Genomic DNA, 16,587 nt, shown 5'->3' on the forward strand with positions numbered 1-16,587 from the left:
TGCAGTCAACAGCCTGCTGCTGATTCTCACCTGCAGCTCCGGTTTTCCTCCCATGTGCAACAAGCAGTTAATTCCCTCGAGAATTTGGTCCTTGCGTAGTTTGAGGAACCTCCCCATGTCACTGTCACCGTCGGTTTTTTGAGATTCCGTGGCTAAGATGGTGTGAGCAAGAGCAGCACAGTGCAGTGGTGTCAAACCTGAACAGAAACCACGGAGCAGTCAGACACGTCCATCTGCACTGCAGGAACCACCCCACCCCACGACAGCCCCCACGAGGGCAGACTGCTCCAATGCCAAATCGATCATCCTTAGGCCCAGGTAGAATCTGTTGTTTGAGGCTTCTGACACAAAGCATCCAAATGGCGAAGCGCTTCCTCTTACCGCAGTGGTCCGCCAGGTTCACTGCTACGCACACACCGCCGTCTTTGCAGTTTTTCAAAACCTGAAATCAAGAAGATTTTGAGACGATAAATCCCAATTTGGGCCCAGCTGCCCTTATTCTATCTCACCTTAACCCCATCAGACCAAAGGTAACTTCCAGGTTTCATAAACCCCTTGTCTGTTTTAAACTAAAGAGCACGCATCTGACTTCTGCTCTATCACTGTACATCCCACTGCACAGCAGCAATGACAGCGCACCTCTAAGACCCGCAGGTACCCATTCTCTGCACACAGGTGGAGGGGGGTTTTCCCCCGCCCATCCTGCTCGTTGACGTTTGCCCCCAGGGATATAAGGTCACCGACCATCAGGTGCTGGTTCTTTTCTGCAGCAAGATGTAGTGCTGTCTGGGGAGAGAAGAACGAGAGAAACTCATTGTTGCTTTAAAGCCAGTCTTACATTTCACAGTGCTTGTTAGGGAATGAGGTGGGAAGTGGGATGTTGGGATCCCTGCCCAGCTATGCTATGACTTGCTCTGCTCGGAGCACTGCCTCCCTCCTTCTGTTTTCCTCTTTACTCAAGGATAGCAGCCACTCCTTCCCAAAGCGATGCTTGGCGTTTGTCAGGGTTTGAAAGGCATCTGCGTGCCGTAGGAAATGACTCTTGGCAAGTCAGCATCCTACCCGTTTCTCTGCATCCTTCTCATCAATTTTGTTCAGGGACGCAAACCTCCGTGCTAGCGCGTAAGTCAGAGCTCTTCTTCCCTGAGCAACAGCCTTGTGCAGCAGCCTGGAACAGAAGATGTTTTAAACAGGTAAAATAATGGTTAAATTACTCAAAAGGAACAGAGATTTCAAAGCATGAAATGTTACAGGCTCACAAACACCAAAAGCTTGAGATATTTAAGCATTTAATTTATTTAGTCTGTATTAATAAAGGAGTTGCTGATTTTCCAGCTTTGTTTGAATTTATTGTCTGCCAGGATTTCTTGGTCCTCCCTTCTCACTATTACCCCATTCCTCTCCTATCCAGGAGCTGCTGCTCCTTCCTTCTAGCCACCAACCAAACCTGATTTCCTCCTTTTTTTTTTTTTCCTTTAGTATACAGAAAAAGCAGAGGAAAACCCAAAGAAGGGAAACCTCTTTCCTGCACCTAAGAAAGTATTTCCAAACCGTAATTCAGTCCTATGTAGGACCGAGTACCAGAGTACTAACTCCAGTCTCAGGGAGCTGCTCAAAATAGTGTATTTCTCCTGAATCTCATACTGGAATTCTTGTTAATTTGGGTGAGCCTTTCTTTCTGCCTGGAGAAAATACCGACACAGGCATTGGTGGTATTTCTCCCTTTGTTTTTTCCTTCTCTTATCCCAGAGCATGATAACTGTGCCTCAGGGTTGGTGTATTGGGTGTGTGGTCTTGCCTTTGTATATTCTTCTGACCTTGTCACCCGGTGCTTACGTACTTTGTAAATGTGTGCTGCAATTGTTAGCTCGTGACATTTACTTAAATACAGTCAAATTGTCTTAATTTCTTAATTGTAATTAGTTTTATTCACATGTGAGAATTTGATCCCAATGTTTTCAACCTAGCTGAACTGCACAGAACCCAAAAGTAATTTTCCTTAGAGTGCAGCGTGGAAAAGATCTCTTTTGCAAATCTTTTTCTGTAGCAATGACTCGCTTTGCTTGAGTTCATTTTCTTGTGAGCTTACATTTACAATTCAGCCTTGAATGTTGTTCCCACTGAATTTGTCCTATGGCAATTGTAGTCTAGCAATACCACAGACATGAAGTATTTCTAATTTTACTAATGGAATATTGATTCGGTCTAAAACTGGGGTTCTGGAGCACATCTGAACACGCCATGGAGCTGGAAGACCTTTGCCACAGGCATGCCCTGAAGTAGCACTTGAAGTTACAGCCCCAGGAAATAGAAATCAATGTATTTCTATAGGAAAAAAAGCTGGAGACCTGTTGCCATTTTCATCAGGTGCAAGCAGTTTGTCTGCCGGAATATTCCTCAGCAAGCTTTCCTCCCTGTGTAGCTGGAACTGGAAGAAAGAGATGGCGGAGAGATCCTGCTGTGTGAAAGCAATCGAGGTCTGCCTCGAGCATCCCCTGGAACCCAAAGAGTCACTGTCAGCCTCCACAAATGGCTCTGGATGGGCTCCTGGTGGATCGAAGCAGGGAGATGTGCTCTGTGCAGGCTGTGCCCAGCAGTGCTTCTGGGTGCTGCTACCCACGCCCTGCATCCACCAGCTGCTTTCTTTTTCCCTTGTCCTTGAGAACGTTCCTGGTGAATCAGGCTCATGCATGTCTTTCTGACCATCACAAAAGGAGCTCTCTACCTCTTCCTGCAATGCCGAGCTGCAGTCTGTAAAGCAACAATGAGAACGCAGCTTGGTGAAGCTTTGACACCTTTCCTGCACGCTGCCAGCTGCCTGCTTGCTTCCTCCAGCTCCCCACCAAGGGGCCTGCAGCTCTGCAGGGAAGCCCTGCCAAAAGCCATCGGGTGCAGCACGCAGAGATTCCTTCTTCAGCTGGCTTTTGTTCAGGTCTTCCTGCAGCACCTCCACCAGGATATCCAGGTCCTCTAAGCCTTTTAGCGTTTGCCCGATGCTCTGCTTGCTCTGAAACAGCAACAAAAGTGGGGAGGGTGGAAGATGGGGGAGGGAAATCAGACATGAAGTGTCCTGTTCTGGCTGGGTGATATATGTGAAATGCGCCTGGGGAGGCTGGCAGCGCGGCGCTGAAGGTGTTATGCATACCTGTCTAAGCTGCTTCTCTGTATAAGGGTGAACTCTTCTCTTTTCTGTTGAAAAGAAAGGAAGAAAAAAGCCATCTTGAGTTTGGGGCAGGGGAGGCCAACACAGAACTATTCTGTCCCACATAACACATCCGCAGTGAAGGTGCGTGGCTGCCCTGCTCCTGGCATTGGAGGGGCCCTAGGGATGGCATGGGGCTCTTTGGTACTCAGCACTGATGTCCCTATGTGAAAAGGAGGTGGTGTCACTGAGAGGAGCTTCCCGACCTGTTTTTCCTGAGGATCCTTTGCTTGCTGTCTTCACTGATGAGGCTTCCTGAGGAGACAAAAATAATAATAAAAACAAAACTACATTTAAAATGCTCGCATGTTAGAAAGTGAAACAATGGCAAACTGTGTGACCTAAGCTAAGAGCGTTGTATTTTGCACTGTGTACTTTGCACAGCAGAGACCGCACATGAATGAATTTCCACAAGCAGGCAATCTGCAGCAGCCACCCAAGGACAGGAGCACAGCCTTTTTGGAAGCCTGAGTTGTTAGAGCCAAAGGGCAAAGTTGTTTCTTTGGGCCACCTCTGGATGGATTGCAGGGCAGTATTCAGATCACGGATGGCTTCTTGCAGCCCCAGCTCTGAGGGCCGCCCTCCCACAGCCCTTACCTGGCTGGCAGCTGCCTGCAGCCCCCTGGACAGCCGGACCTTCCTCAGCAGCTCCCGCACCGGCATCTTCACCCTCACACCCATGTAACGCCTCCGAGGAGGGGGATCCGAGCCCAGCGCCGAGTCTGGAAAAGTCACCACACGATGCTTAAAGGAACAGAATTCTCTGAGCTGTTAGAGGGCAGTGGGAGGATGAGGTCACCCTGCGAGCTGTGATTCTGGTGTTCATCATCACTTGTGGGAAATTTCCACACCACCCCACGTCTTCCTCAGCTCTGGCCTTTTATTAAGACGCTTCCTGCTCACAATTACTGCAACGCATCGCTTCTCGGGCTGCTCCAGTGTGCTGCAGTAAATATTTTGGTGCAGTTTCCTGTCCCACAGTTTATTTTATTGACGTTGGTTAAAAAAAATAAGGAATAGAATTGTTTTAGAATTGAGATAGTGATGCCATGTCCAAAGTCTTTCTGCAGTGGCTCTTGGTGTATAGAGAGACATGGTTTAGTGGAGGGTTGTTAGAGTTAGGGTAGTATGGTAAGGTCGTGGTTGGACTCGATGATCTTTAAGGTCTTTTCCAACCTGAGTGATTCTCTGATTCTGTGAGACGTCAGTGCAGTGTGATGCAAAGGGAAGCAAGGGTTTTCTGTACTGAAATGAAATAGTTATTTGAGAACATATATAATTGTCCAAACAAGTTTGCCATCATCAAAACAAGCTGCTCTGTAATTGTTTGCTAGTTCTTCTTGCATCTTAGACTTGAATCCCCAAACTTGAAAGACTTGCCCAGATTAGGAGCTTAAATGCATTGCTTTTGAAACACCTTTTATATAACACCACGTCCCTGACCCCTCTCCCCTTGAAGATGATCAACCTTCCCATAACACACAGTCAGTAACAGCTATCATCATTATGAAATGACAGTTTGGTTGCATTGGCTCCCACTAGTTAACATATGACACGAGCAGACTGAAGGACACATGCTGGGGTCAGCATGAGGCTGCAGCCCAGCCCAGCAGGCATGCATGGTGCAGCTGCCCAAAGCAGCAGTGCTGACAGGAGTGCAGCTGCACGAGAGGTGGTTTCAGCTGTGTGATGCCGTTTCTGTGCCCTGTTCCAGGCAATGAAAGCTGACACCCCTTTGTCCCCGGTGCACTGAGGATGTACTGAATGCTTGGTGCTGAGGGCTGTGCTGTTTGTGCCTGCCCAGCCTGTCACTGAGTGCTGGGACTTCTAAAGTGTAGGTTATTGCTCAGACTGCTCTAGAAATGGGACTGATTCCTATGGCTGATGTTTTGAAGAAGAATGATTTAGTCTTTGTCGGGTGTTTCCTTCCTGCACTTGAAGGGAGCTTCCAAGGAGGAAAAGGACCAACTTTTTACAGTCTGATAGTGACTGCAGGACAAGGAGGAATGGCTTTAAAGTGAAGGAGCGGAGATGTGGGTGAGCTGTGAGGAAGCAATCCTTTGGTCAGGGCGGTGAGGCACTGGCGCTGCTGCCCAGAGAGCTGTGGGTGCCCCATCCCTGCAGGCACTCAGGGCCAGGTGGGATGGGGCCCTGGGCAGCCTGAGCTGGAGGGGGGCAGCCCTGCCCACGGCCGGGGGTGGCACTGGGTGGGCTTTGAGCTGCCCTCCAACCTGAGCCATGCTGTGGTTCTATGATTCTGTTTCAAAGGACTCTGTGAAAAGTGATATGAAAAAACACAATTGCCTCAGTAAAAATGCTAGATAGTGGGTTACATTACATGCATGGTTGTATTCTTGAAAGCTCAGCTACAATTGACCAAGCACACTTTCACATGATTTTGTAAGATTAACAACTCAAAGGTCGTATCTATATTACATTGCCATTAAATTCAGAACCAAACTTGCAATTCAGATTGTGAATGAGCAGCAGAACGTTGGAGATAGGCAGAAATAATGGAGTACTGAGCTGCCCTTCAGCAAGGGGAACAATTTCTGACTTCAGCATGGCAGAGCACAGCCAAATAACAACAAGGTGTGAGCAGCAGCACGCCATGAGCCTTTGTTTGACGCTGCTGCCACAGAAGCTGAACGCTGCTGGCACAAACGGAGTCACAGGTCAGTGAATGAACCTCTTCACTTCGCGAAAGCAGCATAAAACAGAAAATGTCAATAAAGGTTTGATCTTACCAGTGGGAGCAGACATCGCTGGAGGTTTATGTGGAGGAGCTGGGTAGATCTCAGGGCTTGCAACATTAAGTTCAGTTAATCCAGAGTCTGGCAGCGATGGGCTTTGTTGAAAATGCCTTTTGGGACTGGCAGTTTCCCCAGGCTGTGGAGATCCCTGGCCTGGACTGTAGCCACAGCTTTCATTTTCAGTGATGTTTTGCTTGACCAGTAGCTCAGGGCTCGTGCAGACTGTTTGCAGCATTACCTCTGCGTGCGTAGAAGAGAGCTGAGAAAGGAAGGGTGGGAATAAAACCCTGCTGAGCTGCAAAAGAAAGAACTATCCAGTTTCACATCAAGAACATGACAGCTGTATTCAACTCTCCATCGTGGTTAGGCCCAACTCCCTCTTCTGTTCCTCAAAGCGAATTGTAGTGGCTGCAGAATAAAAGCAGTCCCTGCAAACTGCCTGGGAGAGTTTCTTGGCTGCAGCACTGCCTCACTCTTTATAGTCAGGCACAGCCCAAAGGACGTCAGCATGAAGGTCCCACCCTCTTTCCCAACGATCTGCAGCAGCAGCTGATGAAGAAATGGCTTTTCCCAAGAAGAGTCTGAGCACAAGTAGATAAGAGCTTTTCCTTAGATAGAAACCATGAAAATCTATTTGATTTAATGCAAATAGCATGGGGAGAGAAAGAGACCTCTGAATGGACTGACAGATTGGACAGTGCAAATGAGCTCTGGATCCAGTGCTTTGTCAATTCCTTTGTCGGAAACAAAAAACGAAGCAGTTTTCCAAATCTGCAAAAGAGGAACTTACAGAAGCCAAAATAATCTTCCCCTAAGCACAAAAATCCAGCTAAGGAAACACCCCCCCCACCCTCTGCTAGCTTTGAGTCTATGAAGAGAGTGAAGTGCTGCATCATAGAACCACAGAATATGCCCCATTCAGGATTTTGGTGTTTCTGCCTGTGAGGATTTGCCTGTTTCATTTTTGGCAATGAGGGATGTTAAGTATGTGATGGGCACAGCTACTGGAACTCACATGAAGAATCCATCCGGACGAATCCTCTTCTTGCGGGAAGTCCATTTCCTGAGGCCACCAGGAGACCTCAGTGCAAGGTTTAAACTCTGTTCTCGTGTCCCTGGGAAATCCCTTGCAGTTCACACACCTACTTGAGGGCAGTGACGCTTCAGCTGAAACAGGTACTGCCCTCAGGTAGTTTGTTCGGAAGGCTGCAGACTTCATCCGAGGCAGCAGCTCCCTTAGCTGTGTCCTGCACAGCACTCCTCTCCTAAGCAGAATCACCCTGTGTGTGCCTGATCAGGAAGCAGACAGACTTTCTGCACCAAGTTATGAGAACTGCGTTACGAACAGCTTTCGTTTAAATTGGGCACTGGCTGCTCTCTACAGACTTGCACAACACTCGTGTCCCATTTCCTCTGTGCTGCTGCAACTCCAGACTTAGGAGTATTGGCAGAATTATTCAGGCAGTGCTCACAACTAGATCTGGTGTTTGTAAAGTGGGCATGGAGTCAGGTACCAAGATGGTGGTATTACTGCATCATAAAACACGACTGCACGGGGGGAGGCATGGCTGACAGACCCATTTCTTTGCATGGCTGCCCATGGTCTCAGCTAACAGAGCAAAGCAGATCTCTTGCTGTGAAATCCTTGGGGCTCTGTAGGTGTTGTCTGGAGCTTAAGGACATATAATGGGCCATTGCTCCAGTCCTTTAGTGGACTGTAACCGGTTTGCCCCAGGGAAGTGATCTGTAAAAGGATATTTCAGGGGTTAGAGGATTATTTACCTCTCTAACAATGACCCAGCCACAAAAAGTAACAATTATTCTCAACTAAGTAAGTATTCTGCTCTGCCTCAATAAGTATTTCCCTTCTGTCTCACCCAGTTTGCCTTGTAGGTTGTGTGAGCCTAGGACGAGCTGGAGCTAGGACCTGCTCCTGCCTTCCTTCCTGACAAGAAGCAGTTTGTTCTTCTGTGAACATCAGTGTTCTCATCAGAGGGATGAAGCATCACTAGAGAACTGATCAACGCTTGTATAGGTGGGAAAGTTTGGCTGACTGCAAACAGGAAATTGCTGCAATGAATCACTGCATTTATTGGGTTGTAAATCAGACTGGAGATTTCTCATCTTCCTATTCTCTTCCATACTCCGATCCGTATATTGGTTAGTTTTCATGCTTATTTATAACATGCTACTGCATCCACAGTGAAGACAGGAATTAGCCTGGCTTTATGACACAGAGAGGACCAAAACATATTCCTGTAGCCAGGAGAAGAGAAGCAGTTTTGCATAACCAGCAACAGAAACCTTGGAATGTGGCCCCTGCAAGAAACTGTCTCCAAGGCTTTGAATTTAACTGGGAATCTTGTGGTTCTTTTGCTTCCAAATTCAACAGGTACCTGATATTTTATGCAAACACTTCAGCATTGCAAATTCATGTACCTCTTATGAGTCTTATTCTACAAACATTATTAAAATCAGCCCAAATTGGAGACCAGCTGTCCACTCACAGCTGCACTGCTGTCCTGTTTCACTCGCGATTTTGAATTTGGACTGACTAGGAATGCCACTGGTCATGTTCTCCTGCAAACACCATGGCAAGGCAAGTTTCAGCATGCACAGCAAGCAGAGAAATTGTAAATAAGGCTTTCTAGGATCTGTAAGTACTTCTTCAGATGGTGCCTCTTGAGTCTCACAGCTGCGGGCAGAACTGTTCAGCTTACAGCTCAGTAAAACCTGGGTTGGAAAAAATAGTTTCTAGCTGGGGCGTATTTGGTTTTCATCACCTTCCATAGCTGGAGTGATGTAACCCATTCTGTACCATTTAGTTAAGAAAGGGGGAAATGTCTAGCAGTGAGGAAGTATGGAATGAGGAGGGGGACGTAAGTGTAAGCATTTGGGAAAGTCTTCAGTGGCCACGTGGGGAAGGAGATGAGGCCAAAACACAGCTTTGGTCGGCCATACTTAGAGCAGCCCTGCTCTTTAGGAAGGACTGGTTTGCACTTCTTGTCTTGCTTCCCCTCCTCGTTAAGAAAAATAGCATGCTGGATCTTTGCCATGGGGATTTTTTTCCTTTCTAAGTGTACACATGTCATGTTCTTAGATAAATGGCCTTCGCCATCGGGAAGTTCCAAGTGAATAACTGTACTTAGAGCAGTTCCTTTCTGATTGATTTACGATGGGCAGCTCTGCCAACCGCTCTCCATGTAAACTTTCAGGTTATGCTGCCAGTGGGTGCAGCTCCTTTTATACTTTTGGATGCAGGATGAATGCTCTGTAGCTTCCTTCATCCCTTGTTGCTACATGTCTCCTTAGTGCACACACCCACTTTAACAGCATTTGCTGGGTTAGGTTTTTGTCTGTCTTTCCCTTTCGATGTTGCTGTTTTGCCAACTGTTAACTTGCCTGAGAAATCCTTTGTTGCAAAGATTTCCTCTATTAATACTATTTTGAATATGTAGGAATCAGGAGATGGTGGGATAAATCTGCACTGCTGTAGACAGCGAGCATGGCTCTTTTCCCTGCTTTCACGTGCTTGATAAGAATGTAAATAAAACACAGCCTTTGTATGTGACTCTCTTTAAAAGCGACCAGTTTATTTTGTAGGTAGGCCTTGAGCTCAACGAATGCCCAGTGATTTAAAAAGTACTCATATTCAGAACTAGTGCAGAACATGCGCAGGATTTCTTCTGTTTATCTCTCATGGGAACTGGTGCTCTGGGGCAGAGGCGCTCAGTGAAAAATTGAAGTCATGCTGTACTTCAGATGTGCATTCTTGTCAAAGCTTGCATCCACGCAGGCGCGTGGCTTTATGATGCCTTTATGATGCTGCTATCCAGTCCGTCTCACATTTTCTGAGTAAACAGGAATAGCTAATTTGCTATGCTGAGACAAGCCACTGGGTAATTGCATCTCAGGTCTCTGCTGACGACGGCTGGCATACGATGCTTCAGAAGGAAACACACTTATAATGAAAGAGGTCGGTGCCGTGCAGGTGAACCCCAACAGCAATTAGTCACGGGGATGACGACGAAGCATGAACTCACCTCACCTCTTGCTGCAGGACAGAGCTGTGTTGCAAACAAAATGAATTTGTCTTTGCAATAGCAGAGTCATTCGGATCGCCCTGAAATCCTTGCTCTAGTAACTGATGTCCTGCTCTTGTGAGGCTCTGAAATCCTTAGATGAAAGATGGGTGTGTTTTCACTTAGCAGTGACTATTTTCTTTTGCTAACCATTCATGCTCTTTTCTGCCTTTAGGTGGCAGAAATGGAACATAAGAAATAGGCAAGGTCCATTTTCATATATTGTGAATTCTGAATACTTTCCATCTTTCCTTTAGAGATGCTGTTTATTGTGGTCTCCTCTATGTTTTCCCTAAGCACAGATGACCACTCTAACCGGCTTTCACCAACTCTTTCTGTACAAAGGATGGAAAGCAATGATGCTGTTTGCAGCAGCAAAGGGTGTAGAGAATAGAAAAAGGGACTGTATAACAAAGGGCAGAGGAGACCTAAAACCCCCAGAGGATATCAGACCTTGCAACATGCTGGGCAGATGAGAATTTCGTGTCAGAGCATGGAATTTATTCCTACATCTGTAGCATACGCTCTGTGAGCTTCTGCTCTGCAGCATCAGTGCCACATGGAGTCTGTCATTTGGAAAAGGGAGTTTAATGCTTTATTCCCAGGGGATGAGTCAAAATGGAGCTATTAGGCAGCGTCTGCTATAAATGTGAAGAGTACAACTCTGCTTACAAATGGAGAATAACTCATCAGTATCTATCCAAGGGAGGCCTTTGAAATGCTGTGTGTTGCTTCACAGGTTGCTTTGGTCAAATATCTACGTCCAGCAGCAGGCGCTGATCTGAGAGATGAGGTTTTAAAGTGAAGCTTCAAGTAAAGCTTAATACTTCTGCTTCTGCTGACTGTGGAAGTGTGTTGGATGCAGGGCTCCTAGCCTTCTTCCCTTCATCCAGAGGCTTGAAATGCTGCAGGAGAAGAATGCATTAGTGCAAAGATCAGATTAGAGTACATGTGTAGCTGTAAATCCGAGCCACTTCAGCACCATATGAGCTGTGTGCTTAGCAGCAAACCTCCCTTTCTCCATGTTCTGTCTGTGCTCAGCACAGTCACCATGACTTTAGTGGGAAAAAGCATCTGGACTCATGCTGGTTTGCTAAACAATGCCAGGCTTGCAGTAAGTCAGAGGCTCCTTGTGTAATATTGCAACATCAATCCTGGGCTTTCAAGATACTAGGGAAATTAGAACCTTAGAAAATGTTCCATGGACACTTTTTATGATACTTTACTGTTTATTAGCTCTTCACAAACACAGAGAACGCAGCAAGGCCAAATTTAAGGACTGGATGTCCTTTGCTTCCAGCTGAGTGACCTGTGCCTGTCTGGGATTGCTTACCTGGGAGTTCTTGAATTCTGAGTACAGTGAGAAAAGGACGTGCAGAGGCTGGATCCAACTCTTGTACACAGGGATGTCCACAATGGCTACAAAAAAAAAGCAGAAGTGTACAGGACTACTCTGCTCTGCATGGAGTGTTGTAGGTCAGCCCTGAACTTCTCACTGCCTCCAATTACTTGGCCTTTGCTCACCTATGACTGCATGCATCTCTGTCACAAGAGTCCATTTCCTACTGAAGACAACAGAAAATGGTCTTGACTACTTAGGCCTGAATCTGCATCTGAAAGTCTCCTTTTTAATAACAGTGACAAGCCAGCAGTACACTTGTGTCTTCAGCAGTGAATGGTATTCAAGACTAGAGCTGAACTGTCCCAAATATCCAAAAGGGCCAAGTGTACCTATGAGGACTGAGTTCTGTTTTTTTCCTACCTAAGCTCTTAAAAGTGTTGACTGCTCACTATCATCAGCCTGCTGAGCAGAGCAGACAGAACCCAAGCCCATGAAGATGAATAGCAACAAGCTACAGTTTGTCAAAACACCCTCTTGGGACCAGCCTGAGAAACCTCGGTGTCTCTCACAGCTGAGCATTTCCTTTCGGTGTCGGTTTCTGTGCTAGGAACAATCAGATAATCTTTAACTGAGGGTAAGAGAGGGAACTTCCCTGCTTACCACATATCATGTCAACGTATTCAGCCAGGTCACAATTCATTACTGCAGTTGGGAGGCCCACCTGGAAAAGGAGGAGTTATCAGTTTTGCTCTTGTACAGCAAAGGCCTGAGAGCACGCACTGACCTTGAGCTGAGAACAGGGGCTACCTGGGCAGCAGCCAGGCATTCAGACTTTAGGCTGGTCAGAAGGAAATGATAAGTGAAGAACAAATCTGAACTGAGCGGGGTGCAAACTGGTCAAAGAGGAAGAGAAATCCAGATTTCAAGTGGGATCATTTTTAATGCTGTGCCCTGAACTAACTGCCTGACACTTGGATGCCATACCTTTCCCAAGAGCTCCTCAAATTCCGGTAACCACTCCTGCATGAGGGTTTCTATGTCAGGCATGGGCCTGTAAAAGAAGAAGGAAAAAGAGAAACCTTAGGATTGCAGGCCAAGAAGATGAAATGGCTTCCTACTGCAACTGCTGTGAATGAAACAGACCACTGAGAGAGATCTGTATGTCTGCAGAGCATCATTTTATTCATTAAAATAGGACTAAGTTTTTAATTTGTGCTTAGAAACGTGCTCACTTCCTTTGGAGTGAGGCTGAGCTGCTGCGAATTGGAAGTCTGGGCAGAAGGGTGTGCCGCAACTGCTGAGACTCAATCCAGGACGTGGTAAAGAATAAGTCTTGACTCCTTTGACTTGTCCAGATCTTCTTTTTACAGAGTATTGATTGCAAGAAGTTGGATGTTGCATATGGGAGCTGTTAGAATTGTTTTGAGGCACGAAGGGAAAGAGAAGTGCAAAGAGGGAAACAGCATCCTGCGCACGTACACAACTACCCTGAAACTCAGCACTTCTCCCTCTCAGAGACATTTTGATCATTCTGCTCAGTGCTCCTGGTCTCTGCCACCCCCTGACCCGATGTTCTGCTGACACAGTGGCTCACCGGCTGTAGTGGACAGTGGCAGGAGGTTTGCAGCGGTGTAGTTCACTGATACTTTCAATCCAGTTGTCAATGGCTTTGGGGTTCTTCTCTGCATTCTCCACACTTTTCACTTTTATCTGCTGCTAGAAACAAAAATATAAACCTGGAAGCACTTTGTGGTGTTTTGTTTTGCTTTTTTTAATACCCTGCGTTCACTCCTGATGAACCATGTGGTTTCACTTTTGTAGTTGTATTTATTTCAGGAGATTTCTTCAGACAGAACAGCAAGTGGGAAACAAAACCAGGTAGGGAGAATAAAAACGAAAAAAAAAGAAAAAAGAAAAAAGAAAAAAAAAGCTTAACCTAAAGGAAATCAAAAGATCCTAAGTCTGTTCTGAAACTCGCCTGAGGCAGGGCTTAGTTACATTTCAGTTTAAAGCTATAGGTCAAAAAGGGTTACTTTCTTTTGAAGCCAAGTTATCAGTTGTGTTGTGTTGCTATAGTCCCACAAAGAGTAAAGTGCAATGTCTTCATTCTAGCCAGAGTGCAGTAAATGCCTTCTCTCCCTCCATGACTCACTGTAACGTTGTGCTGTTTGGAATTCTCCGTTAGCCAGAGAGAGAGCACTGTGGGATCTGACTGCTTCGTTGATGGCTCATCTAAGACCAGCAGACCGAGGTTATCAGGCTTGCCATCTGGGCGTGGGACCTGCAGGTAAAACACAGAAGGAATCCTCTGTGGGAGTAGCAGGGGATGCTGGAACTATTCTGTGCCCTGCCTCCCTGTTAGAAATTCAGACTCAGTTCAGGAGGAATTTGTAAGCATGCTGCTTTGAAAGAGCAGAAAATAGGAGTTGTTAGCACAGCGGAACCTGAAACGCATAAGGTGTTGGACAAAGAAACAGGGAACCCTTGCACCAAATTATGTTCGTGCTATGTGGGATGTCACCAAAGTGACCAGCCAGGTCACAGCACTGCTACGTGTGATCTCCTAGGTCTACAACAGGATCTTCTACAGCACAGGGCACCTCACTGCCACCAGGACATTGTGGCCGAAGTCTTGGCTGTACAGCCTGCTGCCAGGCTCATACCAAAGCCACCCGCTGCTTCAGCCTGTGTGGCAGTAGGAATGGGGATATCTGAAAATACTGTACCTTTAGGAAGGCATCAATGTCTCCAACAGCAGGAATGAAGTCTGGAATAAAAGGCTGCAGTTTGTGCTCAATCTCTATTGTTTTTGGAGTGTACCTGGAGAGAGAAAAACGTTATTACACAGTGGGCGACTGACATTTCCTGCCAGACTTACCCTTGAGACACAGGAGAACCTAAGGCAGGCAAAAACACCTTCAACTCACCTCCTTATGTATTCAAAGAGTTCTTTAATTTCAGCAGATACTGGCAGGTAGTCATAATCTGCTAGGTTGTAGTCACTGAAGAGAGAAAGAGAAATTTATGCAGACATTATATGGCTTCAAGCTGTGCCAGGGGAGATATAGGCTGGTCATTAGGAAATACTACTTCTCTAAAAGAGTGGTCAGGCACTGGAATGGGCTGCCCAGAGTCACCGACCCTGGAGGCGTTCAAGGAACATTTGGATTTTGTGTTGAGGGATGTGGTTTAGTGAGAGCTATTGGTGATGGTTGGGCTGGATGATCTTTTCCAACCTCGGTGATTCTGTGATTACTTCCTGTTAGTTTTTGCGCAATAACAAAGGCACGAACACGGATCTAGCTGTGCCCCAAAGCCCAAAGCCGAGGGAAGCAGAAGCAGGACGGCTCTCACTGAGAGGCTTCCCTGCGTGCACAATGACGCTGAGCCCTTTTTAGCCACGGGCTCCCGGCTCCCCCCGCTGCTCACCCCTCCAGCGGAGCCCCGCGATCCTCCGAATCGTCCTCTGAGTCGCTCTCGGAGGAATCGTCATCATCATCATCATCGTCATCGTCATCGTCATCGTCGTCCTCGCTGGCGGCGGAGGGTCCCGGCCGGGCCGCCGTTTCCTTCATGGCCGGAGGGATGCGGTCTCACCGTGCCGCCCAGCTCCGCTCCTCCCCGCCCGCCCCTCGCGGCCCGGTTCCCCCCTCACCCCGTTACCGCCGCCCTCCACGCCGTCGCTCCGCTCTCCCGCGACGCCGGGCCGCGCTCCCGGGCCGCCGCCTCCCGACCAGGGCAGTTCCGGCCGGCGGGAGCCTCGCGGGCGGTTCGCGCTCCCCACCGCCTCCTCGGTCTCCGGCAGTTCCAGGCTCTCGTCGTATGGCTGATTCTCCACCGGGCGAGGCCGGGCGGAGGGACGCGGGGAGGCGACGGCGCGGCCCGGCCCGGCCCCGCTCCCTTCGGACGGCCGCCGTTCCGCCATGACGCCGCCCTCCGTCGCCGTGGCGACCCTGTCTCGCTCGCTCTTGCCCGGCTAGAGCGGCGCCCGCGGCCCGGCCTGGCGGACGGGGGGCGGTATCTCCCCCTGCCGGTCTGAGCGGGTACTGCCGGCGTCCGCCCTGGGGGCCGCGCTCCGGGTCCTCCCGCCCCGCCTCTCCCCGCGCGCCGTGCGCGGCGCCGCTTCCGGCTGGGGACGTGGCTCGGCGCCGCCATCTTGTGGGGCTGCCTGAGGGGACGCGGAGCGCCGAGGGAGCGAGCGCCGAGCCGAGCGCCGCCGCCATGGTAAGGGCGGGCCCGCCGCCGACCGTTCGCTCATGAGGCCGCTGCCCGTGGTGCTCGGGGGCCGCTGCCGGCCGGCCCGGGACCCTGGAAGCGCGCGGGGCCCGGCAGGGCCTCGCATCGCTCGGCGGCTCCGCTGCGGTTCTTCGGCCACGACCCGGCGGCCGCCCGCCCCACAGAGCCGCATCTCTGGGCCGCGGTGCACGGCGGAGCCGCGGGGCTTTCGGACCTCGCTGCAGCTCTGCGAAGGGCCCAACCGCCCCCCGAGCCGTGCAGCCTGGGCAGGGCTGTGCTCCGGCCTCACACGGCGGGCAGGGCCGCTTACGGCGACGGGGGGTTGGTGGGCACGGCCTGCGGTGCGCTGGGTGATGGTGATGTGAACGCTGTCATCTTCAGCCGGGCCTCGTCCCTTGCCGCCTGAGCCGGCAGCTCGGGTGGAGGTCATTTGCGTCCCGTTGTCTCTGGGTGACGTGGAGCTGCGAGCTTTCCCTCCCGGAACGGGACCCGCTGCTGCTTGGTGAGATAGCAGAGGCCGAGGTGCTGCTGGAACCAGCGGTGCCATTCTGGACTGAGCAGTTTGGGGGTGGAGGTTTGTGCCTCATTTGCTCTCTTCAGGATGTCCTCGACTGCGGGGTCCCTGTGGCCACTCACTGTACAGCAGTTGTGCCAGGTGCTGGCTGCTCAGCTGGCCGTGCTGTTGGCTGGGTTTCATGCTTGAAATCTGCATGCACTGAAGAGCTTCTGGTGCTTTTCTCGTTGTTAAAATGCTGTGAATAAAATTGGCTGGGAAGTTAAAGGATCTTAGCTTTAGAAGCTGCTTTATCTTGACTATGTTAATGAAGAAACTCATCTGTGAGTGAAGTATTTCAGGAAGAAGTCGAGGTGGAGAGAATGAGAAAGTGTAAATGGGCAGTTGCCTTACTGCCTTTTTATTGTTGGTGTGATAACATCGGTGAAATGTCCAGGAGAGTCAACCACGTACTGTAA

General features: G+C 48.9%; 2 protein-coding genes across 2 annotated transcripts in view; both read right to left on the reverse strand.

Moving 5' to 3' along the window:
- LOC306954695 (uncharacterized protein) overlaps positions 1–6,190 on the reverse strand; it is a gene marked incomplete at both ends in the record, with an annotated part of 36,303 nt that extends 30,113 nt beyond the window's left edge. Inside the window, 9 exons of the mRNA XM_079545855.1 lie at positions 31–197; positions 382–442; positions 640–786; positions 1,063–1,168; positions 2,349–3,007; positions 3,146–3,189; positions 3,409–3,457; positions 3,800–3,924; positions 5,950–6,190. Coding sequence (XP_079401981.1) covers positions 31–197; positions 382–442; positions 640–786; positions 1,063–1,168; positions 2,349–3,007; positions 3,146–3,189; positions 3,409–3,457; positions 3,800–3,924; positions 5,950–6,190 — 1,599 coding nt within the window. The remainder of the gene's footprint in view (positions 1–30; positions 198–381; positions 443–639; positions 787–1,062; positions 1,169–2,348; positions 3,008–3,145; positions 3,190–3,408; positions 3,458–3,799; positions 3,925–5,949) is intronic.
- Positions 6,191–10,846: 4,656 nt separating this feature from the next.
- IFT46 (intraflagellar transport 46) lies at positions 10,847–16,045 on the reverse strand (the record flags this gene model as incomplete). Its single annotated transcript, XM_079545856.1, has 11 exons — positions 10,847–10,942; positions 11,371–11,456; positions 12,040–12,100; positions 12,364–12,430; positions 12,974–13,095; positions 13,532–13,660; positions 14,106–14,199; positions 14,307–14,381; positions 14,809–14,948; positions 15,035–15,355; positions 15,488–16,045. 11 exons carry the CDS (start codon positions 16,043–16,045, stop codon positions 10,847–10,849), a joined length of 1,749 nt encoding a protein of 582 aa, XP_079401982.1.
- Between the last annotated feature and the right edge of the window lie 542 nt (positions 16,046–16,587).

The sequence above is a fragment of the Tetrao urogallus genome (genome assembly GCF_951394365.1).
Source record: "Tetrao urogallus genome assembly, chromosome: 22".
Lineage (NCBI taxonomy): Eukaryota > Metazoa > Chordata > Aves > Galliformes > Phasianidae > Tetrao > Tetrao urogallus.